The sequence below is a fragment of the Podarcis raffonei genome, chromosome Z (assembly GCF_027172205.1).
Source record: "Podarcis raffonei isolate rPodRaf1 chromosome Z, rPodRaf1.pri, whole genome shotgun sequence".
NCBI lineage: Eukaryota > Metazoa > Chordata > Lepidosauria > Squamata > Lacertidae > Podarcis > Podarcis raffonei.
The window spans coordinates 4,407,687-4,435,118 of NC_070621.1; the positions used below are offsets into that span (position 1 = coordinate 4,407,687).

The following is a 27,432-nucleotide window of genomic DNA, read 5'->3' on the forward strand; positions in this document are numbered from 1 at the left end:
TAGATGTTGAGGTGCAGCTCCTATCACCCCTGGCCAGGAGCTGATGGGAGTTGTACTCCAGCGACATCTGAATTCTGGCTATAATTATAATCTCTCTCCCACTCCTGTTTAAAGAAATGCCCCTCATTGGTTTTCATTAGCTTAAGCGTGCAGGGTTTTAATGCTGTATTGATTTGGGAATCATACAATATGACTTTTGTTTTAATTTACTTATTTTTTAGTTGTTGCTTTGTTAACAGTGTTTTATAGATTGTAATTGTTTTGCCAATGGCTTGTTTATTATGGTACATGATTTACGCTATATTTGTGATGTTCTATTACATTCTAGCATGTTGTTATTATTTATTGTTTGTAAGGCACTTTGGGATTATAGAAATATAATCAGTTTGTCTGGGAAATCTAGGATGGGAAAAGTGACCTGTCTGAGAGAGAAATGGGTTACCTTGTTTCCTGCAGGGGTGTTGCTAAGCAGTGGGTCCTATCCTTACTGATCCGCAGGGCAGTCGTGGACCTTCGGCCTGTAGGCCAAATACTGCCCCTCAGCCCTCTGCATTTCGGCAGCCAGGCCACACCCACCTGCCTTAGACAGGCAGTGACATCCAGGTGTGGGGCAGGTAAAAGATGGGGCTGCGCTGAAAGGTTTCAGGTGCCACAGAGCAACTTGTGGAATGCTGTACCTTTGCCCGTGCAGAGTGTGCTGTAGTGGCTAGAAATGCCAAAGGCTTTGAGACCAGGGTTCGAAACCCTACTCAGCCACGAAGCACTTTAGGCCAGTTGCTATCTTTGAGCCTAACTTGCTGGCTGCTGAGAAGATAAAATTTAGGTGGGGGACCATCTGTGCTGCCCTAAACACACACACACACACACACACACACGCCTTTAGAGCTGGCCATTTGTCTGTCTAGCCCATACTCTGTTTGGCAGCAGCTCCCCAGGGTTTTGGACAGAGACACCAGCTACTTGAACCTTCCATGCCAGGGTTGGCTGAACTTGAGACCTTGTGGCATGCAGTGCACATGCTGTGCCACTGAGCTATGGCCCTTGCCCATAAATAAGAGCTCACTTCAGTTTCTGTTGGGGGACGGGATCTCCAGGGCCAATGAAGCCCACCATGCCTCCTTGTTTGGCCTTTCCAAGGCTATTTCACCCAAGCCATGCCCACCTGTCAAAGACCCTCACATCATATGGCGTCCAGTTCAGGAACAGGTGGAGGTGTAGCTTCCTACCGGAAGCAGGCGCAGCTGACCACTGGTGCTTGAAGAGCCCTGTGCAGGTGAAAGGTCACCAGGTCCTATTGCTAAGTCAGGTGATTGACAGGCAAATGGTTTCGCCCACCAGTCAGTGCTGGCCCAGGTAGGGAAGGTGAGGTGAGGATTTATTTATTTATTGCACCCTACCTTTTTCTCCAAGCACCCCCAGGTGGCCTGCATGGTTACCCCCTTTCAATCTGAACAACAGCCCTGTGAGGTAGGTGAGGCTGAGAGGCAGTGACTGCCCCACAAGGTCGCAAACAGTGAGCTTCACGGCCTAGTATGGATTTGAACCCAAGTCTCTCCCAGGTCCTAGTCCAGTACTCTAACCACTATACAGTGGTACCTTGGGTTAAGAACTTAATTCGTTCTGGAGGTCCGTTCTTAACCTGAAACTGTTCTTAACCTGAAGCACCACTTTAGCTAAAGGGGCCTCCCACTGCCGCCGCACTGTTCTCATCCTGAAGCAAAGTTCTTAACCCGAGGTACTATTTCTGGGTTAGCGGAGGCTGTAACCTGAAGCGTTTGTAACCTGAAGCGTCTAACCCAAGGTACTACTGTACTACTTTGGCCAACCATCCAAGGGAGGCTCCCCCGAAGCCGCGTTAGTGTGGGGCTGGGCGGGTGGGTGGCCCTGGCATCCCTGTGACTCCACCTCCTCTTCTTTCTATTTTTTTCAAAATGGTTGTTGTGTTTGGCCTTACAGATCAGCAGAACTTCAATGTCACCCTGGAGAATGTCCTGACCCGTTGCCTGCAAAACCAGAGCCACTGGAACCGCCTGATGGAGGCGAAAGAGGGCACAGACCCCTGGCTGTCTGCCTCGCCAGAAGTGGAAGGGGTGGCTGGGTGGATGAAGCAGGCCCCCCTGCACGGCCCCCAGCTCTTCTTCCCACCCTCAGCACGCCCACTCAACGCCAACTCCTTGGTCTTCCCTTGCATTTCCAAGGCCTTGCAGTGGATCACCCAAGGGAGGGACCCTCACTTCCAGCCTCCAGCATCCCGGGGGCTACACCCTCACCCCGCAGCCAGCAGCGGGGCTGTCTTGCTCAAGGAAGCAGCCACCATCCAGGTCCTGGTGACGGGGAGCTTGCACCTGGTGGGCGGTGTCTTAAAGCTGCTCAACCCATCTCTTTCGGAGTAGAGGGTGCTGTTGGACACCCCTCTCTTGAGGCCTGGGTTTGCTGCCTACTTGAAATGTCATTGGGAACCTGGATCATGCCTTCACACTGATTTCACTGCAGCATGCAGATGATGGGATGCCTCCTGAGTCCATGGAACCTCTAATTCCTCCTTAAAAATTTTTTCCTGAGGGACATGGCTTGACACCTGAACAGTATGGAATCCTCCTGGTCAGACATGCTATGTAAAGAAGATGCCACCTCCAGCAACATTCTAGATGCCAGAATTCTCTCCCACCCCAGCACTGAAGTTCTACAGGTGGGGGAAATGGCCACCAGCCCTCCACCCAGAGAAAGAGATTCCCCTGCCTTCTCCCCAATTTGGAAATCTTCCTCTCTTCCCTTACCCCCTGCTTGCTTCTTTGTGTGTGGCTGCTGCAGGCAAAGCCCCCATCCACCACAAAGCAGAGCTCACCCACCTGCCCCCAGCCACCATCCTGGGCCAAGCACAGTGTGAGTTCTCACTGGTTTGCTGGCTCTTGGTTGCCATCTCTACTGGTCTGACCAAGTCAAATGCATGGCTGGTAGCCTTTGACTGATGACTCTTGCAATGTGCCTTTAGAAAAGATTCTTACTGCTAGTCTCTTTCCTTCACCACCTCATCATCTCTCCTTCTGGAGTGCTGGGTATCAAGTCAGCATTTTGGTACGGTTTTGAAACACTGTGTTGGTTTTTTCGGTTTTAAACGATTCCTCTTGAGCGAGGAACTCCTGACCTTGCCGTTGGCTTCTGAGAAAGCCATTCAGTGTCCCCTGGAGAGCAGGCTGTGAGGCCCAAGTGGTTGACTTGTGCAGAGTTAGGTGCATCTGCACATCACACCCCCAAATCCTGGTCCATACGGGAGGCTACCCTGACCCATGCAGTTGATGTTGGCAGTTAAGGGGCTGGGGATCATGAGATGGCCAGAGATGGCTTCCCAGAGGGCGTGCTGGAGATACAAGTGCCTGTCTCTTTGGGTTGGAGTTGGAGGAGAGCAACCACTGTGCTCCTGTCTGTGTGCTGCCCAGTCACAAAGTGCAGAGCAATGACTGCCTGATGACTTGACGGAGCAACCTTTTTCTTCTTCATCTTTTTAAAATAACGCTTCTTGGAGAGCAGGGCTAAGTGTTTGAAATGAGAGGTTTTATGCTGTCAACGCTGCAAGCCATTTACTGTTGCTTGGTTTCAGAGGCACAGCTGCAGTCTTTGTACTTTCTCTGATTGCACTGGAAAGGGAGCAGGGTGCGGGCCTTTTGGCTCTCCTGGTGCTGGTTGGATTCACAGCCTTCATCCGCTCCACCCTGCATGCCCAGTGGGTCAGGGATGCTGGCATTTGCAGTCTAGCAACATATGGAGGACCACCGTCCACCTGCCATCAAATTGCACACAGAGAACAAAAAAGGAAGGGCCCAGAATTTTTTTCTGGGGGGTGGGGCACTGGAATCCATTGTGTGCAAAGCAGTTTCAGGGAGGGGGTCACTGCTTCATGCAGACTTTGACTTCAACAATAATAATATTTGATTTATATTTGAAAATCTTTGGGTTGTACCACCCTTGAATATTCAGTGACCTGCTTGCTGCCAAGTATCTCTTTGTCAGAGAGAAGCTTGCCGCCTTCTCCCTGATGTCATAGCTTCCCTTGCATGGGAATGCTTTCGATGGAGGCCTTTCAGTCAAACCCCTCCTGCATTCCCGAGTCTTATGATCTGGCTGCAGGTCCCGTCCCTTGCTGGATGGATGGCTATGCACATCTGTTTGGAATCTGCTTGATTTTGACATCTGCCTGCAGGGTGAGAATAAATATGCCACTGGGGAACTCTTGGGGTGGTGGCAGAAGCAGAAGGGGGGGAACACAAAGCAGACTTCTCAGTGTGGCAGTGGGGGCTCTTCCAAAATGGTTACTCTCTGCTTGTGATACGAACCAAACGAGTTATATTCAACATTAGTCCTACTTAAAATAGAGGGGGACGCGGGTGGCGCTGTGGGCTAAAGCCTCAGCGCCTAGGGCTTGCCGATCGAAAGGTCGGCGGTTCGAATCCCCGCGGCGGGGTGCGCTCCCGCCGCTCGGTCCCAGTGCCTGCCAACCTAGCAGTTCGAAAGCACCCGCGGGTGCAAGTAGATAAATAGGGACCGCTTACTAGTGGGAAGGTAAACGGTGTTTCCGTGTGCTGCGCTGGCTCACCAGATGCAGCTTGTCACGCTGGCCACGTGACCCGGAAGTGTCTGCGGACAGCGCTGGCTCCCGGCCTCTAGAGTGAGATGAGTGCACAACCCCAGAGTCTGTCAAGACTGGCCCGTACGGGCAGGGGTACCTTTACCTTTACCTTAAAATAGACTTGTTGAAATGAATGGGCATAACTATCTGAGAAATTAGTAAACCCCACCCCCTGGGAACTAGCAGTAATCCTCCAGATTTTTGCTAGCGGATCCTTATGGAGAACATCCCCACCTTTTGATGTTAACATTCATGCCTTGTCTCTGTGTCCCCACCCCTGCTCTCGTGGAGCCAAATAGAGTTGCAGGAGCTGGGTATGAGATTTATTTATCCCGCTTTTGTCCATGGTACTGCACTTCAGAGTTCTTAGAGCATTTCCCCCTGGTGGTTCTTGTTGTCCAGGATCCCCTCAGCCAATACAACGGGTCCAGTGCCATGAGCAGCAGGTTTGGGCATCTGTCCTGAGCAGCGTGATCTGCTCACTGCCCACATCCTTTGTTACTTTACGACCAAGCAAGTCTCTTCCCTCCTTTTAGCTGTGTGCGTTCTAGAAAGACTCAAACTAGTTCTAACCGAAATTCAATCTTGTTCTGAATTCTTGCTGAAGGTGGTGGTCCAGTAATCTCTCGACCTTCATAGAGCACATTACAGATAGTGATCACCTGCTTTTTTAGTAATTGTACTGCTACAAACACAGAGAGCTTTCCACCCCTCTTCCCCAACCCCACCTAAAGGGGAGGGAAACTTAAATGGATAGTTCTGAAGAAACACTTTTATTTTAAAACTGGATTTTTTTTTCCTGATTTCATTTTAAATCTTGTAACTTGTTCAAGATTCTTGACTTGTTTATAAAAACAAAAATACCTGACTTTGTGTGTGTGTATTGGAATAACAAAAAATGTTGTTTCTGCCAGACATATGTCGAGTCAGGAACAGGTGCTTTGAATAAAGAACTGACATACTAGAACTCTGCAGCTTGTTTCTGTTTCTCTGCCCTTGGGAGTACCTTGAGATCTGTCAGGACAACGGAACTAAAGAGAGTTTCTCCACTCATCAGGTTACCAAAACCCAAGTCCAGAGCGTGCCCTGTACCATGAGCAGGGCCAGAAATTACTTGGGGAAAGAACCATGATTGTCATGGCAGACATGAAGTCCTGAGCCACTCCTGACAGGGGAGCCTCATATTGAAGCCCACCCCCCAGTATAACAAGCCAGAGGGGCTCCAGCACTAATTCCCAGGCCACCCTGCCTAGCTCAGGAAAGGAAACTGCTGAGCAGTGGGGTGGGTGCTACACTCAACAGGATCCCTATTCTGTCCTGGCCACCCGTCTTCAGATAAACTCTTGAACCCAGCAGGCTGTGGCAGAGGACACCTGGTCAGGGGGATGCAATCACGATAGACGATTGCAACTCCACCACTTTCCCCCCTCCAGATCTTGGCTTCTGCTGTACAAAGAACCCTGGTGGGCAAGGCTAAGAGAGACATTGATGCCCCTGCTCTGCTTCATGCAGCCAGGTCTCTGTAACACAAGCCAGGTCAGCATGTTCCTCCAGGACCAAGTCCTGGGTAGCTGTTGTTCTGCCATTCGCTGGCTTGGCCATGAACAGCAGCATTTTCAACCCAGGGAGACTCTTGCCAAGACTATCCAGGCTATTTGGATATGGGGACAGGCAGCCAGCACCCAGCTATGGTGCCACCTTAGATGATCATTCTCTCCCCCATCCCCATATGTATGCCTTCTACAACTCTGGTGGCTCTGAAGGTTGTGTACATGTTAGGTAGGTTAAGGTGAGCATGTTTGATTGGCCCCAAGCCATTCACCTGGATGTCCCAAGTTCAAGTCCAAACAACCTTCCTAGGTCTGGCCAAAGCCTGAATCCTGAACTGAATTGCACTGATTCCAGGGGAGGGGGTGGGATCCTGCCTTCACCTAAGTCCAGTGGAGAGAGCTTCATGTTGACCTATGCAGAGCAATCCAGGGCTGCTAGGAGACAAGGTGCCAGGCAAGAAGAACAATGGGCTGTTTGTATGTAAGAGGGCTTTTGAACAGCCCTACACTGAACTTTGGCTGTATGTGACTGTTTCCTAAAGGGAGACATACACAGTCAAACTGAGCAGGATTGAACCCTCCTGTCACCAGCTGGTGAGCAGAAGATTCAATCTCTGGCTATAGGAGTCAGCTTCACTATTACGTTCTCCCTAGGATGCCCTGAGAAAGCAGCACTTAGCCAGCCTGAACCTACCTGCTCTCTGCTGTGCAGTTGGGGAAGGAGATGCAAGGAGACAGCGTTGCAAAGAGGTTTTGTGTTTAGAGTTTCACCCACTTTGCATGAGAAAAAAATAACACATGAACTTATAACCAACCCACAAGATATGCAGCCATTATTAACTGTGCTGCTTCAGTTTATTAAAACTAGGCTGTGTTTCCTTCCACCACTTCCTGGACTGGAACAGCCAGTGGTTTTAAATGCACTTCGACTTGCAAAGCTTAGAATGGTCACTAGGTGTTGCTGTGATTCTTCTAGTGTGTATGAAAGCATGAGCATACGCTTCAAACACCTGAAGGGCTGTCTGTGCAAAGACATGTTCTCAATGACCACATCTCGATAATAACATCACCCCATTGGCTTCCAGAAAGGGGGCCTGTTTTACATCTGGAATTCCTGGTTGCAGGTGATTCTCTGCCTGAGACCCTGGAGATTGACTGCCAGTCAGAGGTAAAGATGTCTGAGAATAATTGAATCATAGAATTGGAGTGTTGGAAGGGATCTTGAGGGTCATCTAGTCCAACCCCCTGTAATGCAGGAATCTTTTTGCCCACTGTGGGCTTGAGCCCATAACCATGAGATCAAGACTCTCAGGCTCTACAGACTGAGCCATAGAAGTAGACGTTCCCAATGTTTACTTGTCCCATATCCAGGATGGAAATCAAGCTTTTTTCTTTCTTTTAAAATATTTTTTATTAGTTTTTACAAGAACAAATTTAAAATAATGAGGAAAACACTTTTAACATATCCATATATGAGATTCTATGAATCTCGTGACTTCCCCCCCGTTCCCTTAAAATAATTTCCTAAGACTACATATCATTATGTTCTCCACAGTTTTCATCTCTCTAAATTATCCATATATTTCGTTTCTTTACAAGTTATTTTTAAAGTCCAGCTACAATGGTTTTGTTTACAATGGTCTCCTAAGTTACAAATTTTCCGCATTCTCTTTTAAAGTCATTATCTTCTTGATTCCTGAGACATAAACGGAGACACGTCCCCCCCATTTGCATTATATTTCCTTTGCATTGAGACTAGTGGTGTGGAATAGTGGAATGAATTGTGTAAAATTCTGCCTCAGTGGACAGTTTTTGTTAGAAGTGTGGCAGAATGGAAACGGCGCTGCATTAATGGACATGGGCCAGAATGGAAGTCAGGGCCTTGTTGCATCCCTAGTCAGATAAATGTTATTTATATTACTTATGCATTTCCCACTTTTTCTCCAAGGAGTTCAGGGTATCACACAAGGTTCTCCTCCCCATTTGATCCTCCCGGCAGCCCTGTGAGGTACATTATTATGATTAAGTGGAGAGTGTGTGTGTGAATGGCGGGGATCAAGGCCATCCAGTGAGCAATGAGATAGGAAACCTGGCCCAGGGGTGAAACTAGGCTTATTTCACCCAGGTGAAATACCCAGTTTGGCACACACACAGAAGCTGGGAGTCTCAATGGCACCCCTCTGGAGGCTTCACCCGCAGCTATGGCTTTGCCTGGCCAGAGAATCCAGCTGTTTGATTACAATTTCCAGAACAGAATCCAGGCTCCTGGATCACCCTGGCTTAAGGGACACCCACTATGGAAGGCAGACAGAAATGTTCCTATTCTTTTTTGACCTTTTAATTAAATTAATAACATTTATTTGCTGAATATCCTCACTAGGAACCCAACTTCCGATCTGGTTGGCTAGACATTTTCAATCAACACATCCCCTCCACAGACACCTCTGCAGTGATGCTGGCATTAAAGTATCCTGTTCCTCTTCAATAAAAGAGAAAAAGGGAGGCCAGATCGCGTCAAAGGTATATTTTTGGAGATGCTCTTGATTACTCATCTATGGTATGTGAGGCGTTTTGATAGAGCAGCGCTCCAGATATTAATAACCAAAACCTCTATTGGTATATTGGAGGTTTCCTTCTGTCGTTAGGCAACAACTAGTTGCTGTGAACAGAAAGGAAATTAATTATTTAGCTTTAAGAGTAGAATTGGGGGTCAAGTCTAGTGATGATAAGACAAGTGCCAAATTAGGAGAGATAGACTGTTTTGTGATTCTGGAGGTCAGATAAAAAGCTTTTTTGCAAAATGCGTGGACCACAGTACACTCCACCAAACATGAAAATAGGAACCTCATTCTCCAGAGTCTTTCCAACATAATGGCGAGCTTAAAGAATTTATCTTTGCAAGGCATGTGGTGGTCCTGTGTCACCAAAAGATAATTTTAAGGGAAATTTCCTAGAGGCGAGCTGTCTCACATGGAATGAGAAAACGCAGGCAACCCATTTTTAAAAGTATAATTGGTGGCATTGGTGGACTTGGAACACAGTATTGGCTCCATCACCACTGCTGCCTCTGTTAGATCAGCCCTTATTTAAACACACAAATTTAACCAATTTGTAGATCTTGAAACAAATGTTTTCTATAGAATTAGAGGTCTGTTTGTAAAAGGTAAAGCAATTTTAATAGAGGACCTGGGACTCAGCTACATTAGTCAAAATACAGCATTATGAATCCGTTATGACACTGTGACACCAGATGGCGTTGTAGGGCTGAAATCGCAACTCAATTATATTTTCAATTGTAACTGTACAACTGTTTTTTTGCAGAGCATTTTCAGAGAGTCTTTTATAGCGGTGTAAATCTAGCCATGGTGCCAAAGCTGAAAGGCATAAAATAGTCCTGGTTTCAACTGGTTCCAACTATGCACTTTTGCAAAGTATCTGGAATGAAGGGGTGAGGGCTTGAGACCATTGACACCTTTTGACTTGCTATGTAATAGACCTAGCCATGACACAAAAGCGGCAGTCTCAATAATATATCGTATTTTTCACTCTATAACACGCACCTGACCATAACACGCACATAGTTTTTAGAGGAGGAAAACAAGAAAAAAAATATTCTAAACGAAACAATGGATGTATGATTTTTGTGGTTCATGCTGTGGTCACAGACGTGATCTGACAGTGAGTTTGGAGTAGCCCAATGCAAAAATCCTGAGGATCCATGTGGATCCGTGCTTTGTAACCACGTTTTAAGTGGGGAGGGAAGGAAAAGCACTCAAGGGACAAGGAGCATGCGTGGGGTGGGTGGAGAAGGATGCTGCTAATAATGAAGAAGAGGGGTATAAGGGGAGAAGGCTCCTCTCCTGTCCCGCTTTGCTCCTTTAAAGCAAGCAGGCTCTGCTTTTCTCCCTCCTCCCCGCTCATCCCCGGCTTAGCGAGCTGAAAAACTTTGCTGCTATTTAGCTAGCTGAGTGGGGAGGAGAGAGGGACAGAGAGCCTGCTTGCTCGTGTAAGCGGCTCCTCTCCTCTCCCGCTTTGCTCCTTTAAAGAAGCAGGCTCTCTGTCCCTCTCTCCTCCCCACTCAGCGGCTCTTCTCCCGCTTTGCTGTTTCAAAGCAAGCCACGGAGGAGGGAAGGAAGGGGAACCATGGATCCTCTGCTCACGACTGCAGCAGATCCCCCCCGCGACCCGTAGGCATTCCCTCCATAACACACACAGACATTTCCCCTTACTTTCTAGGAGGAAAAAAGTGAGTGTTATGGTGCAAAAAATACGGTATGCTATGATATTAGACAGCTTTTTAGGAAACACAAAATATATTTGAATGAGATGGGAAACTGACATAGGAACTGAAAGCGAAGCGAAGTGAAAAAGCATGGAAATCTATACGGCGTAATCCATCTTTATAAATGTTTCTATTTGAGGCTTAGGCAAATTAATGGCACAGGTGCTCCGCAGATAAAGATGATCTGTGACAACTCAAATTCAACATGTAATATATATTTATACAATCACTGAGCTTACAGGTTTGTTCTACACAGAAATATTTACAGACCAAAACACAGATAGACCCCTTCATTGGTGGAATAACTGGCCCTGATGCTGCCTGGGTTGCTGAGGAAGGGGCTTCCTTTGACCACCTTGCAGAAGGTCTCACAATGTCTCTTGGGCTTGCCTTCTGTGCTCTAAGCAGCTCTCCTGGGTGTATGTGACCCAGGAGGCATGCTAACAACAGAGCACATGCCTGCAGGGCAAATCTGACAGTTCTGTTTTCTCTCTGTGCTCCCCCTCCCCTAACCCCATTCTGAAGCTCAGTTATCCACATTTCAACATGTCTGCATTTTTTTTATATAAAAAAGGCCACGAAAACCCCATCAGCATTTTAGTGTGAATTTCTCCAAATATACACATTTTTGCAAAACATTTCCCCCTAACTGAATATACTTCTGTAGGTTATTTTCCCTAGTACTGTATATGCTTTCTAGTGCACTTTCTACCCTAATGTATGCCTCTTTCTACAAATTATTGGGCTTGAGGACTGCATTTGGGGAGATGTGAATTTGGGGAGGGGGATATCGAGGTCAGGTTCCACTGGCTGATAAATTCCCACAGCTGAGTGGCAGAGCAACTGCTTCGCATGCAGAAAGACCCCGGCATCTCCAGGTAGGACTGGGGGAGATCCCTGCCTGAACCCCTGGAGAGCTGCTGCCTGTCATTTTAGACTGAGCTAGATTGTCCCTGGTCTGACCTGGTATACAGCAGCTTCCAATGTTCCTAGGACTGCAGCCTTGCAGCAACTGTTCATCCATAACTCTGTAGTTCAATTTGTGCAAAGCTCCTCCTACCCACAGCCTTCTTCCTGTGCTGGTGAAGCTAAACCTGTTTGATGTCCTCCCCACTCTGCACAACCCAATGAAGGTTCTGCCTGTCAGTCTAAATGTACTGGGCTGCTTTTCTTCCAATTTCTGACCTGTATTGGGTCAAGCACTCAGCTCAGCAAAATGTTACAGAAGTCTTTTCACAAATTGCCCCACATCTCAATATCATAAATCATATCCATAAGTGATTAGACACAGAATTATTTCCTTGTATACATGATTACAAAACACATTCTATGTATAATTATTTATATTTATATCTATATCTATATTTTGGAATAGAAAGGGTCCGGACTCCTCGCCCTTTGTTTTGGTAAAAGGCAGTGCTACCTCCCTCTCCCTTCTGGTCCAAACTTCTCTCCACCTACTTCCTCATCAGAAGATGGTGGGACAAATTTACTGGCTCTACTTGTCCCTCAGAAGGTTCTTATACTGAGTCTTGTGGATGTGTAAGACTCCCAGTTTTGCACTTGTATGCAATTTGAGATTATGGGCAGAGGTGGTAGCTTAAGCAACAATGGTAGCCCTCCCTGAAGCCTGTTCAGAAACTGGTTCCTGTCTTGCCTTTCCTTTTATTTTTGGAAGCTATTAAGAAGTGTCTCCACTGGACCCCAAGTTGACGATGGGCCAACAGCTTCCTTGCCCAAATTTCTCAGCCCCTTAAACACAGGTATGGAACAAACAACCAGCTTCTAAAACCAAAGGCATGCTACATTCTGTTTATTGGTCAACTTGCTCACACTGTATGGTTCTGGGTAGACACTGGTTCTCCTGGGATAGGCTTGCAACCTTGCAGCCAGAGGCTGGCTACTCTCGTGCCGCAGGAGGTACAGGCCAGATGTCTTTACTTGTGTGATTGCTCTGCTTCTCTTGGAGATCTTGATGGCTGTCCAAGGAGTTGGTTTAAAGTGCTGGCTGAAAATAGTCACCCCTGAGTATTAGGAGCTTTGGGATAGGGAGGGGGGAAACCATGAAACCTCTTTGCTTGTTTTCAGCTCTTTCCATAAAGGCTTTTCCTGTGCCTGACCCAGAGGAGTTCAACTTGTCCGCTGTTCTGACACTGCCCACAAGGAGGTGTCGAGAGTCAGTTGTGCCCAGTCCTTCGTTTGGGGGCCCGCTATGCCATGCTGCTGGTGGAACAGGGGGTGCTCTGAGTGCTGCCGATGCTGTGGTTGGTGCTGCTGCTCTCTGAGGCTGGGGGGTTTGCTGAGACCGGTTGCATCTTGGCCATCGGACCTGGAATTCAATCACCAAGTTGCGAAACATGTTAAGAGGGATGGGGTGTGAAAGGGATGCTCTACAGCTGGCCTGACTAGGGGTTGACAAGGGAACAGAAAACACATGGTGGCACTTCCTTATTTGGACCAGCCATCACCCTCGCAATGCAGAGATTAATCCCCCTTGTTGTCTAAGGCCTCCTTTTCCCAAGAAGGCGGGGAGATCTTGGCCCAGCTAATTGAAAAGGAAGACAAACATTTCATGATTTCTCTTGGCTCTTTTACAGAGATTAAGAAATCATTCTGGGTTCCAACAAGATGTTACTGTACTTGGAGGAATGGTGGGAAAGGAGCGAAGGAATGTGAGAGAGCAAAGATAATAAAGGCCAGCTGTTATTTGACATGGCTCATTGGTAGAGCATGTTTTGATTACAGAAGGCCCCAGGTACATAGCTGTCAACGTTTCCCTTTTTTAAAGGGAAATTCCCTTATTCCGAATAGGATTCCTTGCAAGAAAAGGGAAAAGTTGACAGCTATGCCCAGGTATAATCCCTGGTATTTCCAAGGAGGGCTGGAAATGCCCCGGGTCAGAAACCTAGGACAGCTGCTGTGTAGCGAATCCTGAGCTAGATCAAACCAATGGTTTAACTGTGCAACAGGCAGCTATATTTTTAATTAAACCAGACCTTTATTCTCAACAATGAGAACTGTAACCTTAATTTATTAAGGGAAGAGCTGTAGCTGAGTGGCAGAGAACCTGTTTTACAGGCAGAAAATCCCAGACTCAATCTCCTGGCATCTCCAGGTAAGGAGATAAAACCCTGGACAGCTGCTGCCTGTCAGTGCAGACAACACTGATCTAGATGGATCTATGGCCTGACTGAGCATATGGCTCTCACCCCCTAATTTCAAATCATGCATTACATACAAATTGTCTTTCTATGCATTTGGCCGCTTGCTTTTCACTTTAGGCAGCCTCCCACCTCAATCAAACCTCAAATACGGACCAGAAAGACTGGAGTGGCTTAGAGGTACCTGTACTTACGAGTGTGAGAGTAGATGTACCACAGCGTTGCGGTGAGCATGACTCCGATTAAAAAGGCTCCGAAAGTTATTCCCAGCACAGTTCCGATCCCCAGGCCTTGATTTACACAGGATTAAAGCAACAATTAGGGCTTTGCCATTGCATGCATGCAGCAGCCTTATTTATTCATTTACTTCATGAAATTTATATCACCACCTGGTCGCAAAAAACCTCAAAGCAGTTCAGAAAAAGATAGAATCAGGAAATCAGGAAAAGTTTACAATACATTAAAACATAAAAAGAAGTTAGAATACTAAAACAGATTAAAACTCATGCCAGCATTTCTAAGTATCTGGGTAGTCATGTCTAAAGAAAAATGTTTTTAGCAGGTGCCAAAAAGAGGACAATGAAAGCTCCTGCTTGATCTCAAGTGGCAGGGAGTTCCGTAGTATATGTGCTACCACGCTACACAACTGAGTTCTTACAAATGCTGAAAGGATATTGTGTGGCACTTGTAGTGGTGCCAATTCCACTGATCGAAACAGTCAAGTGGGCCAGAGTGGGCTTAAGGGTAGCCTTGCTCTTCCTCACCACAGTGTGTTAATTAAAAATGTTCTCCCTCCCAGCCACTTTTATCTGCTGAGCTTGAAACAACAGAACATTAAGTATTGACCAGAATATTATTTTTTAAGGGGAAAAAATGTTTTAGTAATTCAACTATCCCACACAGTTGTGTTTTGCATTTCTTAATCTAGACTAATTCCACCCTGCCCATCCACTGATTCATTGTAGATTTTTATTGCCATTTCACCCATAATCATGTATTGTTCAATTTTGCTCACATTTGAGAACTTTGGCCCTAGGACATAACCAAATGCTAGGTGGCAAAACATTTTAAAAAGTTACAGGTGAGACTATTTCTAGGCTGTTGCCATCTTGTGAGTGGGACTGAATCACAAACCAACAAATCCAGATTGTGCAATTAGTCCTGGACTTTTTGCCCAAGGAAAGCAATAGAAAAATGTGAGAAAACAATGGCTTGATAACTTCCCTGCAAACAGATGAGAATGTATGCTCAGCAAATGGTCGATGTCCTTTAACCTCCTGCAAACTTCATGTAATCAAATCAGGATGTACGTTCATTAAATATGTTGGAAGCAACCTGAATTGCAGATTTGCATAAAGTATGGCATAGCAGTGGAACAAATCTGCAGGGAAGGACAATTAGAAAGTTCTAGCAAGTTAAGAACCTAAGAAGAGTTTGGCTGCTGGATCAGGTCAAAGGCCCACCTAATCCAGCATTGTGTTTCCACAGTGGCCAACCAAATGCCTCTTGTGTTTCGCAGCACTTGGTATTCAAAGGAACACTGCCTCCGACTTTGGAAACGGAACATTTGCAACCATGGCAAATAGCCACTGAGTTTGCCAAGGCAAAATGTGAAATTCTCTCTTCTGAACAACTAGCCAAGAGGCAGTAGCCTTGCCCTCTTTTGCATATGGCCACCCTATGCTATGGTTTCCCCAGTAGTGATGTATGGAAGTGAGAGCTGGACCATAAAGAAGGCTGATCGCCGAAGAATGGATGCTTTTGAATTCTGGTGCTCTTGAGAGTCCCATGGACTGCAAGAAGATCCAACCTATCCATTCTTAGGGAAATCAGCCCTGAGCGCTCACTGAGGCTCCAATACTTTGGCCACCTCACGAGAAGAGAAGACTCCCTGGAGAAGACACTGATGCTGGGAAAGATGGAGGGCACAAGGAGAAGGGGACGACAGAGGACGAGATGGTTGGATAGTGTTCTCGAAGCAACCAGCATGAGTTTGACCAAACTGCAGGAGGTCATGGAAGACAGGAGTGCCTGGCATGCTCTGGTCCATGGGGTCACGTAGAGTTGGTCACAACTTATCGACTAAACAACAATACCCTGTTTACTTTGCCATGAAATGGCCATCTCTGTAAATAACACTTCAGTAAAAGCAATATATTTCTATTTGCTGTGTGTGTGTGTGTGTGTGTGTGTGTGTGTGTGTGTGTGTGTAACTAGATGACTTGCTTCTTATAAATGGTTTTCAAAGGAGATGTATTTTGCCTTAAAAAATCTCATCTAAAGAGCTAGTCATCATTTGTTTTCAGGCTGCTTTGCCAGACCCCTTGGAAAGAGGTCTGGTAGGTGTTCAAGGTCCTGAAGAAATTATGACCTGGTTAAGCCAACGTTAAGCCATGGTTTATTTAGTGTGGTTTGATTTGAATCCATTCGAGTAGAGCAGACCAACCAAAGTTTGTTTCTTTGGAAACAAACCATGATGTGAAGCCATGTTATTATATGCATGGTATTATATCACTGCATAAATAGAATGACTGTTCTCTTCCTCTTCCCTACCCAATCTCCATCTACTTTAGTTGGATTTATCAGTGGCTTACGAACCATGGCTAGGGTTGCCATATGTCTGGAATACCCGGAATACTGCAGTCAGAAGCAGTGTCTGGGTGGAAATCGGCAAAATGTGTGGGAAAATCTGGACATCTGGAAACCTATGCTGACAGTGGTTTGTTGTTTTTTTTTGGCGATTTCCCTTAGAAATAGTTCGAAAAAGGTGAATTTCTTTGGTGATTTTGCCAAAAAAGTTCAACAACGTTGTGCTCCGATTTTCACTTTTTGAAATATGGCAATGCTAACCATGGCTTGCTGTTATGTCCAAACCAAAACCCTTGCTTAATCATGGTTGGACTACTTCATCCCAGATACTTTCCAAGCTACAGATGCATGAAGCAAGAGTAGCTGGAAAACAAAGCAAGCTCATTTGTGAAACTATTGGTGCCTAGTCAAACAAACCATAGCTTAGAATTCATGTGTGAATGCTGCCTCCTCCACTGCCAGGCCAAGGCTCCTCTCCTGCCTCAAAAGCCAATCTGACACTCAAGGCTTCTAGATAAAGTTGTAAAAAAGCACATACACAAACAAAGCAAAAGACTCAGGGTCTAATGAAAGCATGGCAGACGTGTGTGATGTGCCGGGTGAGTCCCCACTGGGGCTGGGTTCGTGTCAAAAGCTTTTCCTTGCTTTGTTATTTTCCCGTCCTGAGGGAGACGTGCAAAACAGAGGCAGGAAGGAGAAGATTTAAGGTAGCAGGATGACCAGAATCCATCCATTTTTGGATGAGGCCAGTAATTCAATCAATTCTGCCTGACAAAGGACAGTAAGCAAGGAGGGTCACACTTCACCCTGTCATGCAATCACTGGCAGAAATTACTTCCACAAGGCTGCAGTGGTGTCAGGGGCAGCAAGGCAGGAAAAGCAGGATGAGAGAGAGGCTGTCCTGAGAGAGTTTTGTGACAGAAACACTTGAGCATCTACATTCAAACTGAAAACGCACAAGTTTTAACTGTCCAGCTACTTTGGAGAGCATAAATACATTGCCAGGGCTAGGGGGACCCGGCAGCTTCAGACATGTTCCCTGGATGTTTAGCATATTTTCTTTCTTTGTTTTTTGGAAATCTGCAGCCTTTTCCCTTAGGGAGATATATGTAAAAACATACAGACAATATTCTGCTTGGTAACTTGGTAGAAATTAAACCTGTTTCCTGCCTTCTGCTGTTCTGGTCAAGGAATGCAAAAATTCTAGTTGATAGGGTTGCATCTACCTGGTTCCTTGAGATGACCTGTTTATCGATCATTCATCCTGATTTGCTTGAATAAAACTTATGGGGAAGGTAGTCTCTACATGGTTTTTACTGAGCATTCATTTTGATTTGCTTGCATTGCATATATACATCTTCCTGTTAATCATTCATTCACCCTACGCTTATTAATTCATTTTCCCTTCACTTTTCTAACTGGAGAATATATGTGTTGTTGTTGTTTTTTAAAGTGCATTTGTTCTGCCAGGGTGACAGAGCACTTTAAACCACTTTAATTGGACAAACCTAAATTTCTATATGCAGTTGAAACCCCCTCCCCCCAAAAAACACTTGCAGTCTGAAAGTGACCATCAAAATGAACCTAAGATACGCCACTTTCACACCATGCATTTAAATAATTACGTCTTCCCTCAAAGAATTCTGGAAGCTGTTGTTTGTTAAAGATCTGCTCCCAGAGCTACAATTCCCGGAGAATTGTAACTCTGTGGTGGGAATAGGAGTCTCCTAACAAATATCATCATCCTTAACGAACTACACATTCCAGAATTATTTGGGTGAAGCTATGGGGCACGGGTGTCGCTGTGGTCTAAACCACAGAGCATAGGGCTTGCTGATCAGAAGGTCAGCGGTTCGAATCCCCGCGGCGGGATGAGCTCCTGTTGCTCAGTCCCAGCTCCTGCCAACCTAGCAGTTCGAAAGCACGTCAAGTGCAAGTAGATAAATAGGTACCGCTCCGGCGGGAAGGTAAACGGTGTTTCCGTGTGCTGCTCTGGTTCGCCAGAAGCGGCTTAGTCATGCTGGCCACATGACCCGGAAGCTGTACTCCAGCTCCCTTGGCCAATAAAGCGTGATGAGCGCTGCAACCCCAGAGTCGGCCACGACTGGACCTAATGGTCAGGGGTCTCTCTACCTTTACCTATGACTTTTTAAAATGTTATGATGGTGTTATAAATGTGTGGTGTGAATGCTGCCTTAGACATGTCCATATAATGGATTATAGCCAAGCTTACTCCACTCTGATTCACTGAAGGCATTAGACCAAAGTTAGTCATGCCCTTTAATTTTTCAATGAATCTTCTCTTAGTATGCCTAATGTTGGATGCAAAGCCTTACTCCCCTGCCCTTAAGATGCAGTTTGCTATTGAAATATTACATGATACATACTAGTCTGTTTTAATCTAGATTTCCATCTCAACCTCAAGGTAGACTCAGGCTTCCCTACTACAACATGGCATATAAATTAAGTTCCTAGGGCAGTACCAATTAGTCTGTGCTGCAAACACACTTGAAATGTTATGTGTGGATCATGTGCACCTCAGCATAGATATTGTAGAGCTAGTTTTGGGCCAGAAAGGGCAGCCCAAATGATCAAAGTGATGGAGACAACTCTCCTATGTGGTGAGGTTGTAACATTATTATTTTTGGGGGTGGGTGGTGGGTGGTTAGTTTAGAAAAAAGGTGTGTAAGGTGGGATGTGATAGAGGTATATAAAAATATGCATGGTGTACATAAGAAGCCTCCCACGAACCCACCCCATTCTATAACACCAGAACTGGGTAACATCCAATGAAGCCAAATTGCAGAAGATTCACAGCAGACAAAAGGAATTGAATTTGTTCCCACAAGAGGTGGTGACACCCACCCACGTGGACAGCTTTAAAGGAGACTAGACAAGCCCAGGGTGCAACTGAATGCCCCAAATGGCAAGCAGCGAGAGTGCTGTTGTGATCAGGTTCCATAGGCAGGCTTCCCAGAAGCACCTGGTGAGTCACTGGCTTGATCCAGTTCAGCTCTTGCTGTGTTAGTTGCTACTCTTGCTTGTGAAATCTTTCTTCTTCCCTCCTTGTCTCATGTGGGGGAAATGTCTGGACAATGAGAAGGGAGGCAGCTCCCACTAATTTGGATCAGACAGCAGTGGGCTGGCTTCACTCTGTGCAAAGAGACTCCTTATCTCTTGCATACCCTTATAGCTACATCCAGTTCCTTCACCCTTCTCTGCCTAACATGTGTCTTCTTTATCTGAAATTGCACAGACTTCTGGATCAAAAACTGTGTATTTTACATGTTGTGAGCAGGCAAGAGCCATCAAACTGTATCTTGAGGACAGGAAAGGGGGAGATAACATTCTTTGTCTTGTGCTGTCACTGGGATGCATCAAATAACTGATTCCCCGGTGCCATCAGCTGTGTGCATTCCTCTCCCTTATCATGTCCGTTTACGTTGGTTCCAACTCATATCCCAACTTCGCTTCCTCTTTCTGCGCCCCCTCTCCCCCTCCCCCCGCTGCCAGAATTTCACTTATACAAAGGTCATGGCACACACCTTCCGGAGCGTGCAGCCTAGTCGCCATCTGTGGCTCCTACCCAGCTGCTACCATGGAGACATAAGCACCACACGGCTGTAGCAGTGGCAGCAAGCCATAATTGTGCGAGGGGGGGCAGAGTGACAGGAAATGCCTCCTAAAGTGCGGGGGGGGGCATAGGGAGTGAAGGGAAATGCTACGAATGAGGGAAGATAGGCAGCCAGCTTCTCAGAGGGAAATGGCAGGGACTTTGGCCAACTCTGCGCTCAAACTGACATGGCAAGCTAGGAATCTCTAGGAAAAAATCCAGGCTATGTGAGTTGCATTCAGCCAAGTCCTGCCCAGAGCAGACCCATGGAAATTAAGGAGCCCAAGTTATTCATTTCAACGGGTCTGCTCTGAGCAGGAGCTTTCTTTCTGCTCACAGGATGTTTCGCAGCATAGTTTTGTTGAGAAACAAACTCCGCATGGTTCCCTTTGGTTTCTGAAAAAAATCAAGCATGCAGCGCCTCAAAGCATTTATAGAGTAATTTCTATATAGGAAAAATGTGTTCGTTGCTGGGAGGAGGCAGGAAATGGGCCTAGGGACTGTGCCTCTGAGAATGTGCAGAGTTAGGTTTCCCACCAACTTAAAGGTTGGCATTCTGGGATATGTATTCCCAGTGTTGTTTTTTTCTAAAAAATAAAATTGTTTAGGGGTACTCTCATTCCATCTGAGACTCAGGAAAAACCGTGACAGGAAATGAGGCTGCCATCGGGGGTAACAATGGAACTGACGGTTCACCACGCTAGAGAAGAAACTATTAAAATTTTAGTTTCTTCTCCTGTTAGATTCACAAAATGTTTAGGGGTATGTGTACCCATGCATCCCCCCCGAAAAAGAAGCACTGTGTATTCCATTCCATGCAGTTGCCACCAATGAATCAAGTACTGAGTAATGGTGTGATGATCACATGCAAGATCCCTTAACAGCAGGGATGGGGGATCTGTGCCCCACTCCCACTGTTGTTGACTACACCTTCTGTCAGCACCAGCTAGCACAGTCAAAGGTCAAGGACAATGGGAGTTGTAGTCCAACAACATCTGATGGGCTACAGGTTCCACATCCTTGTTGATGGACCCAAATGTTCTGTTAGACCAGGGGTAGCCAATGGGGTACCCTCCAGATGGTACTCCAGCTCCCATCAGCACCAGTCAGCATGGCTGATGGTCAGGGATGATGAGAACTGCAGTCCAAAATTTCTGAAGGTCACCACGTTGACTATCCTTATGTTAGATGGTTAACAGGTACTTTATAATGAGCTGTGAATCCTGCGTGTGAAGCATGGAGAAAACACAAGGCACCATAAACAACGTAAACGTTGTACTCATAACATGTACAACTGGAGCCTGATGGTCCTGATCTCAGTCGATATAGCCTAGTTCCTTTTATATTAAATATAAGGGTCAATTAACTCACCGCGAGATAAAGAGGCAGGATTCTTGAGCATCACCTTTATGGAAGCATTATAGAAGCCATGCTAGAAGAGAAAAAGAATGGAAGTGAGGGAGAGCTTTAAAACGAGGCGAATATTTAGCTCATTTAACACACAGCTGTTCTGCTTTCCTTAGAGAACATTTCACGAGTAGGCCAAAGGGTTATCTCTAATTGCCTCTGTTAAGCTAGCCAGTTCAATATACTCTAACAGTTTGTCTTGCCTTTCCCTTTTTGTTGGCACAATTTCTTTTTCCCAGTTTTTAGCAATTAGGATCCTTGCCGCTCCTGTGGCATAGAGGAATATTTTCTGATCTTTGTGGATATTTAAGTTATAATTAGAAAAATCTTAATAATTATTCATAAAGGAAACAGCTTATAAGAAGTAAATGAGGAGGCCAGATACAGGATAAAGGAAGTCTTTTATTTGGTTGTTTGTATTGTTGTATGTTATGCTTATTGTATGTTATGTTTGCATTTAATGAGGGCGGATTTCTGTATTGGGGGAGTGGGGGGGGTTATGTTATGTTGCAAATAAAATTTAATAAATGAATAAATAAATAATAAAAATATTCACCTGGTTCTCCCGATCTGCTTGGCAAAAGAGTGTGGCCGACAAAGTTGAACGTTGTTGTTCTTCAGCCTTGTAGATGAAACTAAAGCGATTAGTTTTTGTGTTGGGGGAACTCAAGATCTCCACAGAATAACTTTTTGGCATGCCACTGCGGATCAGCATCTGTGGGGCTGCTTGGTCAGGGATTTGCAGGTAACAGTCCTGGAGTCGAAGTGGAGAGTTCCCATCAGCTGTCTGGAACGACACCTATTGAGAAGGGAGGCGGAGAAAAGGCAGAATGTGTTCAAACCTGGCCCTTGAATTGAGAATCTGGAACTGGGATTTACATGACTCAGCTGCTTTATTCTTCGTTCCCATACTTTCATTGCAGGAGTTGGGCCATATAGCTCAGGACTATGTAATTCCCCCTCCCCCACAAGGGTTTTTGATGACCCTATAAAGCAGCTCAGCTTTTGACTGCAAGTTTTTTTTACAGCTTTTTGAAACTTTATAAAGTGGACATTACTGGAATTCTGAGGCCAAGGGGGGAGAGAATCTGCAGGAGCTGTAATTTAATGTCACAGTTATCTCAATCACATAGTCATCGTGGCCACCTTCAATAATACTTGGAGAGATCAATCCTATCCATGTCTACTCAGAAGAAAGCCCAAAAGTGTTCAGGGTTGCCTTTAAATATTAAATTTATTCCCTATCCCAATGTACAGGATCAGCAATACCTGGACGTAGGTGACTTTGTTAACTTCTACCACGGTGGTGGATGGTGAGCTGAAGTCAGGTGTCTGATAAAGATGGAGAAAGAGCTTCTCTGGGAGATCACATTGAAATGGCACCTATGAGAGAAGATAAAGGGGCAACAGACAGGTCCCATATTAACACATCATTTTTTCTAATATCAAACTTGGATATGGAAGCAAAATGAGGCCACCCTAAAACAAGGTTGTGCTTTCAACATACTTCAGGGGCTTTCTAAGTATGCAGAATATCATACGTTGTAAATTTAAATTATTCTCTCTTGTGAATGTTTGCATGCAATTTTATTGTTTAAGTGCATTGGGTTATGCATTTTGACATTTTACTGACAATGGGAGGGTTTTTATTGGCAATTGCAAGCAACAGACTTTGATAATATGGTGCCCTAAGCAAGGACAAAATTTGCCCCCCATGGCTTATTTTCATGCCCTCCTCCCTCCCGCCTTCTGTTCTGCACATGCTCTCAAGTGCATTACGTTATAGTGCTGGCAATTCAACCGCCCATCTAACCGGGGCCTGACTTTGAGTAAGTACCACTGTATAAATAAATATAAATATATAGGGCCCACACTGTTCTAAAAAAGGTTTTGACTTAATCTAACCAATTAATTGACTAAAAGTTGCAGCCTTACTGAAATAGAAAACAATAACAGCACAATACAAAAGATGATGGTTTTCAGCAGGAATGTATTTCTTACCGTAATTTTATCTGGATGCGAAGCCAGGGTCAGGACCAGCTAATGGGACAATGAAAAAGAAATTTTAAGTAAACTCTTAGTCCGTGGATGCAGATGTTGTTGGGTAGCTTTGCTTTAGAGCTCATGGCAAGGAGGGAGGGGTGCTGCAGACTGACTGCAGAGACCTTGCTTGAGTTCATTACTCAGCAATGAAGCTCAGTTGGTGACACAGGAACACAGGATGCTGTAACGCAGTGGTAGAACATCTGCTTTGTATAACTTGGACAGCTGTTGGCCCATATAGCTCAGTATTATCTACACTGAATAGCAGCAGCTGTCCAAGTTATAGCCCTTCAACATGGGCCATGAAACTGGGGAAGGTTGGGAGCTCTTTGTAGGGGATGGGCATGCAAAGTTCATAGGTACCGTATTTTTTGCTCTATAAGGCGCACCAGACCATAAGACGCACCTAGTTTTTGGAGGAGGGAAACAAGAAAAAAAATATTCTGAATCTCAGAAGCCAGAACAACAAGAGGGATCACTGCGCAGCGAAAGCAGCGATCCCTCTTGCTGTTCTGGCTTTTGGGATAGCTGCATAGCCTGCATTCACTCCATAAGACGCACACACATTTCCCCTTACTTCTTAGGAGGGAAAAAGTGAGTCTTATAAAGCAAAAAATACGGTACTTATCCCTACTCCTTGCTAGTGCCATTTGCTGAAATAGGGGAGGAAGAGAAAAATGGAGTGCCTTACAGCAGGCAGCGTTGTCAGACTCCAACTCATCAGCTCCAGCTGGCATGGCTGTAATCCAACATCAACACACTGACTACCCCTTGGTTAGAGTGCTGGTCTAGGGAGCCCCCGGTTCAATTTCCCCCTTTATATATATTATTAGTCTCCATATAATCAAGAGTCTTTACACCAGCCTTTCCTAACCTTGGGTCCCAAGATGTTGTTGGATAACAACTTCCATCAGCCCCAGCCAGTATTGGCCAATGTTCAGGGCTGATGGGAATTGTATTCCAACAACAACTGGAGACCCAACGCTGAGAAAGGCTACTTTAGACAAAAGCATGATTAAGTTAAATAAATACAATTTTAAAATGCAGCAGTGGTGCTAATCCACATGCTCACACAAGCATGTGTCTGAAAACCAACCATACACCTTGCTGGGGGAATCCCTCACCTGCGTGACCTTGGGCTGGTCATTGTCTTTCAGCTTAATCTACCTCAAAGGGTAGTTGCTGGATAAAAGTGTATGTGTGCTGGGCAGTGTCCCATGAAATATTTGGAGGAAGGGCAGGATCAAAAAATGTGGCAAGCAAACTGAACAGGAAGATGGTACCCAAAGACCATTAGAGAATCCTGCAAGCTTCTGTGCTGACCTGATTTTTGGCATGAATGCCCCCTTCTAAGTTGGTAGAGCAATCTTCTATGATGCTTTTTAGGACAAAATGAGTCATGTTGTCAGTTGCTCTGCAGGCAGGGTCCTCCAAAGTCATCTCAGTGATGTCAAGTTGTGACCTCTGTGTGGTTAAAAAACAACCAGCAAATGTTATTTTGGCTAAGTGCACCTACGTACCTCCCTCATACACAAATTTGTCAGTTTCGTTTTCTCCTTGTTTCTCATTTTTCCAAGTCTTAAATTGAATTCTATCTATTTTTCTTATGCTTTTATTAGACATAAATACAAACTAAACAAACATGAAAGTACAGCAGTGACCCCGGGGAGGCAATACTAAATCTCATATGATATATTCAATTTTAATAAGATCGCAAAAACAAAACCATAAATGATGCATGAGAGGTGGGGAAAATAAAAAGTAAAAACAAAGTAACATTTGAAGTCAGAGCACAGATTTCCATAGATACTGCTGAAAATGAATTTGTTTGGACTAACGCATACTTTTTTGTGTATAATTTAGAAATAGCCAAAATAAATGTGATACCCAGTTTATAGATGTCTAAGGCTTTCAGAATGCATCATCACTCAATGCAGTCAAAATCCTTATAAGTATCTAGGAAGAATATTACAAGTGGGCACCCTGCTTTCATAGCTGCAAAATAATATTAAAATGTCAGTATACAGGGTTGGAAATACGCCTTTTAGGAATAAATCCCATTTGATTGCAATGAATAATACTTGAAATCACCCCTCTCAACCAGGAGGCCAGGATATATGAAAAAAAAATATTCTGGTTAATTTAGGGTAATGGTCCATAGGATCTTACTTCTTTTAAAAATTAAAATTAAATTAAGTTCTCCTTATTTAAGCAGCAATCTGCAGTAAATCTACATGAAAACTCAGACTCAAATTTTTCCTAATAAAATTTCCACACAGTTTTTATTAATATAGCTGTTTTTGCAAGCATTATGTAAGAAACAACCTAATTCTTATACTAACATGTGAACCGAAACACAGCTATCCTTCAAAATTCACACTTCTCCAAATTTTATGATGTAGTTCTCCAACCAACCAGGGTGTACAAATATGTATATATTAGAGGAAAGTGCCCATAAAAATGCATATATCTGTGAAAATAATCTACAAAAATGCATTATATTAAGGGAAATTGCTTATAAGTTTTGGAAGGGCACAACATGAGCAGAAAATCTCCTCACCTCCAAGAGTGACTTGGACCATGCTACCTCAATGGCATTCTCTGTGCACTTCCATGGAGGGTGAAGTTGTGTCAGTCCTTGAACCACCTTGAATGTTCCTGAAATCTTGCTGTGTGATGCTGTCGTCACCTCAGTTTTCTTTCCTTCTAAATTAACAACAACAATCTTTATTACGGTCTGGAGACCCAACAAATCGTTACAAAGCAATACACAATTCAGACAGCCTACCTCCAGGTTAAACAAGCATTTTGTTCAGACTTAAATATAGGGATCATTGGTTCTTGCAACCACCGATAAAAACTTTGCCACTGCTAACGTTCTAGCATTTGTCCGGTCTTCCAATAGGAACCAGACATAGTGAGCCTCTGATTTTCCCGGGAAAGGTACCAACAAGGGTAGTATCAGTTCAGCCCTGGCTTGCTCATATTTTGCACAGTGCAACAAAATATGTTTTATGGAATCGATGTCTTGAGCACATGAGCAAAGTCTGTCCTGGTAGGGAACACCTCTCAACCTGCCATCCAACACTGCAGAAGGAAAGACGTTTAGTCTGGCTTTGGTGAAAAGTCTTCGATACTTTGGTACTTTCAGGTTTTTAATGTAAGATGTTAACTTAAAGACATGCCCATTCTAAATTAAGTGACAGTTATTTATTATATTTGGTCATCACTTTTTACAAAACACCTCAAAGCAAGTTATAAAATATTTAAACTTGCAAAACACGGCATCAATAATTTAAAACCCAGAATGCCACAGAGTGCTATGGATATTGAAAATGCTCATCCATTAGCCACAATCTAAAGGGTCCCCACACCTGAACTAGGTGGATATATATATATCCATCCATCACACCTTTCCTCCAAAAAATGTGGATTGGATTCCTCTGTTTCTGGGCCCTAATTCAAAGTGTTGGTTTTGACGTACAAAGCCCTAAACAGCTTAGAACCGCAATACATCTCTAACCACCTCTCTCCATATGAACCAACCCAGACTCTGCAGTAGTTATCTGAGGCCCTTCTTTGTGTGTCTCCTCCACAAGAGGTCCAGAGGGTGGCAACATGAGAATGGACCTTTTCTGCAGTGGCTCCCTGTTTTTGGGATGCTCTCCCCAGGGGGACTCGCCTGACACCTTCTCTACATATCTTTAGGAACCAGGCAAAAACATTCCTCTTCTCTCAGGCCACTGGCTAATTAAACAAACTGGGGGGGGGGGAGGTATTGGTTTGTTTGATTTTTGTTCTTATTATGATACATATTTTGTGTTTTCATTTTGTATTTTTATCCTGTAAACCACCATCTTTGGATGAAGGCCAGCATATAATTGTAATCAATCAATCAATCAATCAATCAATCATAATCTATAGTTCTATGTGAGGGGTGGCTTTTTTAAATGTGACCAAGGGAAAATGTTGAGCGTGTCTAACTCAGGGACAGCCACCCTGTTGCCCTCCACGTGTGCTTGGACTGCAACTCCCACCATCCCAGACCATTGGCCATAGTGACTTGGGCTGATGGGAGTTGTAGTCCAGCAATATCTGGAACACACCACATTGACACCCCTGGTCTAACTCCTGCGATTCTAATCACATGAGGTAGTGAATGC

General features: G+C 44.9%; 2 protein-coding genes across 5 annotated transcripts in view; one reads left to right on the forward strand and one right to left on the reverse strand.

The window, feature by feature from the left end:
- The window catches only part of FPGS (folylpolyglutamate synthase), a 47,886-nt gene extending 43,913 nt beyond the window's left edge, over nucleotides 1–3,973 (forward strand). For 2 of the 3 annotated variants that reach the window (XM_053374013.1, XM_053374012.1), the window contains exon 15: nucleotides 1,957–3,973. In XM_053374013.1, the coding sequence (XP_053229988.1) occupies nucleotides 1,957–2,393 (437 nt within the window). In that variant the 3' untranslated portion in view covers nucleotides 2,394–3,973. The remainder of the gene's footprint in view (nucleotides 1–1,956) is intronic. The other variant, XM_053374014.1, reaches the window with a different exon arrangement.
- Nucleotides 3,974–10,655: 6,682 nt separating this feature from the next.
- ENG (endoglin) overlaps nucleotides 10,656–27,432 on the reverse strand; it is a 55,575-nt gene continuing 38,798 nt past the window's right edge. Inside the window, exons 8-15 of one of the 2 annotated variants that reach the window (XM_053374011.1) lie at nucleotides 25,830–25,972; nucleotides 24,593–24,733; nucleotides 23,228–23,266; nucleotides 22,496–22,609; nucleotides 21,783–22,025; nucleotides 21,191–21,251; nucleotides 13,812–13,907; nucleotides 10,656–12,785 (exon numbers count right to left, since the gene is read on the reverse strand). In XM_053374011.1, the coding sequence (XP_053229986.1) occupies nucleotides 12,667–12,785; nucleotides 13,812–13,907; nucleotides 21,191–21,251; nucleotides 21,783–22,025; nucleotides 22,496–22,609; nucleotides 23,228–23,266; nucleotides 24,593–24,733; nucleotides 25,830–25,972 (956 nt within the window). In that variant the 3' untranslated portion in view covers nucleotides 10,656–12,666. Of the gene's footprint in view, nucleotides 12,786–13,811; nucleotides 13,908–21,190; nucleotides 21,252–21,782; nucleotides 22,026–22,495; nucleotides 22,610–23,227; nucleotides 23,267–24,592; nucleotides 24,734–25,829; nucleotides 25,976–27,432 lie in introns of both variants that reach the window. The other variant, XM_053374009.1, reaches the window with a different exon arrangement.